General features: G+C 38.5%; 1 protein-coding gene across 1 annotated transcript in view; it reads left to right on the forward strand.

The window, feature by feature from the left end:
• SHC3 (SHC (Src homology 2 domain containing) transforming protein 3) overlaps positions 1–6,600 on the forward strand; it is a gene marked incomplete at its 5' end in the record, with an annotated part of 21,267 nt that overhangs the window by 1,596 nt on the left and 13,071 nt on the right. The window contains 2 exons of the mRNA XM_010180515.1: positions 1,628–1,681; positions 5,906–5,957. Coding sequence (XP_010178817.1) covers positions 1,628–1,681; positions 5,906–5,957 — 106 coding nt within the window. The remainder of the gene's footprint in view (positions 1–1,627; positions 1,682–5,905; positions 5,958–6,600) is intronic.

A 6,600-nucleotide genomic window follows, 5' to 3' on the forward strand; every position in this document is an offset into this window, starting at 1 on the left:
GAGTGGAAGTTGATTGTATTTTGGTTTGTTTATTTTTTAAAGCACAGATTTGGGCAGGCTGAATTGCTTCTAAACTATGTACCAACATTAGTGTATAATTTCATTATAAGCATTGCAAAGCATTGCTAATTTGTTATGTCTTGTTTCAATATGTGAGTACTGGGCAGGGGGAAGTGTGGAATAGCCCTGCCTCAAACTAAACTAAACTGTGTAGCTGTGGAATTAAAAAAAAGTGTCTGACTTGAACTGATGGTTTCAAGCACTTTTCAGTTTTCTTAAAATTTGGAAAACTAAGTTTTGAGGAAATCTGAAATATATTTTTTTATGATGCTGAAGTAAAAGATAAGGTTTTTTGCACAGTTCAAGATACTGACAATATTAAATGTGTAACGAATATTTGCTAGTTCATCTCTATTGTTAGGATCACTTCTTTATGGGAAAAAACGAAGGGAATTCTCACTGCTGAGTAAGGGAATGATGGTTCACCACTGAACACTTAAAATTAACCACATTTTTAGAGGCTGCTGTGGGACAAGCAAGAGTACTTTTACATAAAATGAGCAAATAGTTGTCAACTCTGACTTGGTGAAGCACCAAGATCCAGAGATACTCATGTCAGGCTTTTTTATTTCCAAGGAAGATAGTTGCTGGTTCAGTTCTTCAAGATGCAGGATGGGAAAAAAGCCCAGAGATTATCTTTCTAGTATAATTTTTTTCAAAAACAGTTTTCTAAAGTATGTGGTACCCTTTCCAAAGGGAGCAAATAAGATTCAAATGGCTATTATCACATGTTCTAAGGCTCTAAATAAAGGGCCTGTCCTATACCAGACAAATTCCTTGGCATGGTTTCTGTGACTTAAATGATCAAGTGAAATTTTCTTTCAAATGACCTTTTCTTTCTTGGTTGTTACATGATTTCATTATTTAAAGATTTCATAAGTTAAATCTCAGAATAGCAATGGAGCAGAGCTGTTCTCCTTGTATTAGAGGTTCATGACAATTTGTCTCTTTCCAGAGAAATATCTTATTAGTTCGAATTGTACATAAGTAAATTGAATTTCAAATGCCCTGAAGTATGCCTGAGATTTTGTCCACAATGCTACATTGCATCTAGATTTAAAATTCTGTTTGCATATTGCAATCATGTTGGTGTTTGAAACATAGAATGACACAATAGGTATTGGAAGCAGTGTTAGGATCCTTAGCTGGTGTGCAGATTGGCATGATTTCACTGATTTCACCAGACTGGCATCAGCAGAAAAGTGTTTTGATGAATAGGACCCTTTGCTCCATTCATCACTATCTGTAATAAGGAAAGCAAGCTTTAGCAGATTAAAATTTCTCTAAAGATGCTGTATGACAGATCTATATGATTTACTGGAGTTCTGAGCACATTTAGCAGTTTTGCTGTGTCCTCCTAGGTTTTAAAGAACACCAGAATAGATACATTAATCCTTTAAGTTTGTTTATGTTATCATGTTAGTCTTTGCACTCCTTGTAGGTGAAAAGCAGAGGTCATTTTTATCTTGGTTTTGCATTTTGACCGCCATACAAACAAAAAAGAAATCAAAAGGATAGACTGTAAGAAAACCTACTGACTTGCACTTATTCTTTCTGATCCACACAGATCATAGCAAATCATCATATGCAATCTATTTCCTTTGCGTCTGGAGGTGATCCGGTAAGCATTTCTTTAAAGCTTTCCACCACACAGATACTGCTTTATGAGGACCGTGTGACAAAATTTATTGCTTAGCTTGCTGAAAGAAAAATATATCCACAATAGCTCCTGTTTCTTATTTCATAAATTCATCTTGATTGTTGCCATTGAACTCTTTTGAGGGAAACAGCTGATAAGCAGTCATAAATCCTCCTCTTTGAATGACTGAAATGAAAAGCATCAAAGGGCTGTAAGTGTTCATTTAGTAACGGATCAGCAGGGCTCTGTTGTTCAGAGTAATGTAGTACAGTCATATGGGTATCATGTGAAGTTTTGTCCCAGTTGTTTTTTATTTTGTACTTTTTACAGTAATAGACTATGTTGCAGTTATATTTATAGCAATGTATGCATTTTTTTCTTCATCTTTAAGTGTACATTGAAAAGACTCTGCTAAGTACTGTCTTCCGGTATATTCACTACACTCACGCTTCTTGAGTACAGGCTTTCAGGAAAAGCCCAGATCTTTCTTTAGTTTTGCAAAGCTTTCAGATAGACCTACGTATTTGGTTTGTTTAGATCAAAGGGCAAGCTCCTGCTTGTTGCACTTTTCCCTGTTTTTTATAAGCAGTCCATCCAAAGACACATTAAATGTGCTTAAAAATTATTTGACACCTAGGAAGAAATGGGAGACTTACAAAACACAGACATGGCTCACCTCTTACCTTAGAGGTCTGAAAGTTTTTAAACCTAGATTAATTGAATGGGTCTGCCTCTTCATTATACGATTATTTGTCATTTATCAGTCATGTACTGCAGGTAAGGCAATTTCTAGCCTGCTTTGTGAATTAATTCTCTCAGTTCACCTCTGTTAAGCTGAAGATCCTTGGCACTTTCTCTGTTCATTTCACTATCCTCAGAAAACATAAGGGCAAACTTGTGTCTTAATATAGCTCTGCTGAGCTCAGTTCAGTTCCAGAAGTGAAAAGGACATCATATTATAATGATTTGGGGAACAAAAAGTGGATCAACAGCAGCTTTGAAATACAACAGATTGCAATGTATGCTGTAAATGAACAATTCCTGAAGTGGGCAGGAGTGATTAGCACAGTTCCCTGCCTCCGTAAGAAGATTCTTCACTTTCCATCTGCCATCCCAAATGCTAAGTCCTGGAAACACCATTGCACACTGCCCACTGACAGAGTGATTTACCAGGAATAAGGGGAGAAGCAGCAGTAGAGATTGAATTTGGAGTAAACAAGCTCTTCCAAATGTTTTAGAGAGATAGAAATCATGCTACTGAGTCAGTGAGCTAACAGAGAAATCAAATTGGATGGAGTAAGGGAGCCTACAAGAGGCAGTGAAATTGTGAAGTTTTGTTCCCAATAAGACTACTGCATGGTGGTCTCATTCTGGGGATGGAAAGGGTAGGTGTGTATACCTAATGATGCTCTGCAGGCTTGCCTCAGTGGGCTAGTATCTGGAGCAAGTTTAAATCAAAAACTTATTCTTAAAGTAGGTGGTTCCTTTGCGTGCACACGGAAGAAGACAGTACACAAGGATGTGATTTAAGTCACAGCTTTATGAACCCATCTGAGGGACATCCAGGCATAACTTTCATCAGCCTTTATTGATTTCCAGTTGGTGAAGGACTGCCACCACCAAACCATATTCCTCAAACACAAGCTCCAGCCCATAAGCTCATATCCTCATGCGGGACTTAAAATGGACGGAGAAAGGCCATACTGAACTAGGTACCCAGATCTGTGCCCATGTTTCTTCAGGAAATACTTTCCTTATTTTGAATTTTGAAGTTTGGTTTATTTAGAAGCGAGCCTACCTCCACTTCTCGCCCTATCCAGTTTTCTGCTCTTGATATCTGCCAGACATTCATGCCAGCAAATAGCTTTGCAACTTTCCTCCCACTTCCTAAGTGTTAATTACCTTCATTCAAAAATATCCAGTGGAGAAGTGTATCACAGTCTTGGAGAACAGCTTGAGTACCATATATTTTTTTTGCAGTATTTCCCTTTGCAATGAGTCAGACAATTTCTGGCTCTGTTGGTACATAGGAGTTTAAAAATCTCTCTACCAAATCCTTTTACACACCATTTCAGAATAATTTTACTTCACTTCTAAAACTGTGTTATGGATCTGCTTTACCACTCTTCAGCCTCTCCTTATGATACAGTAAATATTTTTCATCCATAGTCATTTCAGGTGGCTGTTTCCAGGCTGCTAGACAGGACATCTATTTTTAAAGATGCCTGTTGAAATTTCAGAGAGGCAGACTTCTTAAGGTCTAATAAGGCAGGTCTTTCAGAGGTCCCTAAAGGCAGTATTTTTTCAGTTTCAGCCCTGCCTCCAAATTTTAATACCACAATGCAGTTTCTTTGAAGTGAAGATTATAGCTCATTCATACCTCTCTTTGGTCCTTGAATGTCAGGGACTACTTTGCTGCATCAGCCCAGCTCTGTATGCCCTTTTGATGGGAGTCTTCTAATTTAGCCACTGTGAAATGTGCCTACTTTATGTCCTTAATGGTTTGTCATAGTCAGCTTGAATCTGAGAGCTTTAGATGAAATAAAGTGTAGGTGGTTCCAGTCTCTCACACCCACACTAGCCATGAGATATGATTTACTCAGGCATAAATATATCCATTAGCTTTTTCTGAACTAACAAATAAAATGATCTGTGACCTGTTTTCTAGCCCCAGAACTAAACAGCAAAGTGCAATTTGCATGCACACATTCACTCTCTTCCCTCTCAGTGGTCTCTTGGGATTGATACCCAGCACATACTGGTCCCTGGAGCATTTCAGTGCATGGTGTGAGAGACCAGCACAGTCAGGAAAGGGAGAGTAGCAACAATTAAACAGTGTGGACAACTGTAGGACATCTCTCAGGCCTTTACTTTGGCTCTGTTTTATTTGCTACTATAGGCATAGCCACTTTTCTCTTTTGCTTATTTGTCGATATGCATCATTACTTCCACTCAAGTCATTGCCCAGACACTATGTCACTGTGTACTTAAGACATTCCTGGACAAAATGCTAGGGCTATTCTTCTCTGTTCTGCCTTTTTAAAAGATCAACCTCATGACTGCTCTGTCTGAATGCCTCCCAATAGTTCATTAAGTGATATGGCTACACATCTCCCACCAGAACCATGAATGTGCTTCATCCTTTCCAGCACCCTCTCCTGAATATATACAGCACAGTGATTTGTTTTGGGTGGGTGGTGATTTCTCTTACAATAGAGAAAGCTAAGCTAAAGAAGTCTATATTTTAACTGAAGATTGGTGCTTGTTATGATATTAGATCTTTTCATAGTTTTCAATGATCTTGGATCAGTCCCCTGAAAACACTTTTGGTAGATTTATGTAGCCACCTGTAGTATATCCTATATGTACCTCAGCTAGGTTTAGCTATACCTGACTAGCCAGGCACGTCAGGAAATATCGGATCTAACTAGGACTTACAGATCGCATCAGGGATATATGGCATTTTCCAGATGTGTGAGCAGGCCTCACGTTTCCCAGAAGCACTGTCCTTTCTGTTTCACTGGCACAATAATAAAAGTCTGTGCCGCTTGTGCACAGAAGTGTTAGGGGAGTGGGAGAGCAAGCAAAAAATCTCCAAAGAAAGTGTCAGCCTGCTCTTGCCAGAAAATCCAAGTGGTATGTAGCAATGGGGATGAATGGGAGCAGTCCATGTGCTAGGAGAGAGCGTCCAGGGAGACTGCTCGTCCCAGCCAAGTTATGGCTGAGCACCTCTGTGCCATAAGGCATTGTAGTCAGTAAAGTAAACACACCTGCTTGTCACATGTGAATAAATGCCACTGCTCATTACTCCTGTAACTCCCACTCTTTCTGCTACAGAACCAGCTTATTCATGTTCTGAACCAAAATCTCTGGGTAGTTTGAAGATAAGGACTTGCCATTCTGCTCCTTTCTAAATAAGGCTTGATCCAAATCATACTAATTTTGTTCAATTAATTTTCAAAGGCCTTGGAAGACATTTTTAAGTTTTGATGGAGTAGATCACACTCTGGAGAAAGCAAAGTGGTGGGATCAGCAGCAAAACCTGTAAATGTTTTTATGGAGTTTAAGTAGTACATAACTGTAGGGCAAAACATGTAATTTGAGACTCTACCCATAGGAATATGCACACTCTGAACTGTGATCTTTTGCTATTATCAGTGCAAAGGTTTTTTTGCACTCATTGTAGATATGTTAATTTTTTGACAGGATACAACTGACTATGTTGCGTATGTAGCTAAGGATCCTGTTAATCGGAGAGGTAAGTTAGAAATAACTATTTGGCATCTTTTTGTCCTTTAAGAAACATGAATTATTCATAGTATAATTCATTTGTGGGTTTTTTTTTCCTTCCCCCCAGCAAAAAATACATGCAGCTCAATAAAAAGATTGCCTTTGACAGAGTAATGGAAAAATTAGCAATAAGGAACAGCCATGCGCAAGTTGGTTCTCAAACTTGGAACAGGCCTTGCCTGTAGTTCATCTCCAAGTATGACTTAGATTCTCTTAATCTCTTAAATCAAAAGCTTGCCTTATTTGGCTGCATGAGCTTCTAAGCAACAGCTATCTCTTACCTACACCCAATCACTATGCAGGAACTAAGCAGTCCTCTGATTAAGCCCTCTGATGAAACAGTTGAATCTGTAGATCTCAGTAGATGCCTAATTCTTCCTGGCAGATTCTTTACCAGATAGTGAGCTTTTTGATCCTGCTTCCTGGAGGCTGTAATCCTCTTTCTGAGTGAAGTTTTATTCATGGTTGTACTGCTTTATGAGCAATCAGTCAGGAACAGAGAACTTCTTGTTGATTGTCTTCAAAGACTAAGATACAGTTCAGATTCTCAAAAATAAAAGTAAATTATGAAAAGTGTAAGTTACAGTCTGAAATAATAGGTACAGAAAACA

This window comes from Mesitornis unicolor, unplaced genomic scaffold (genome assembly GCF_000695765.1).
Source record: "Mesitornis unicolor isolate BGI_N332 unplaced genomic scaffold, ASM69576v1 scaffold10190, whole genome shotgun sequence".
NCBI classification, from domain to species: Eukaryota; Metazoa; Chordata; class Aves; order Mesitornithiformes; family Mesitornithidae; genus Mesitornis; species Mesitornis unicolor.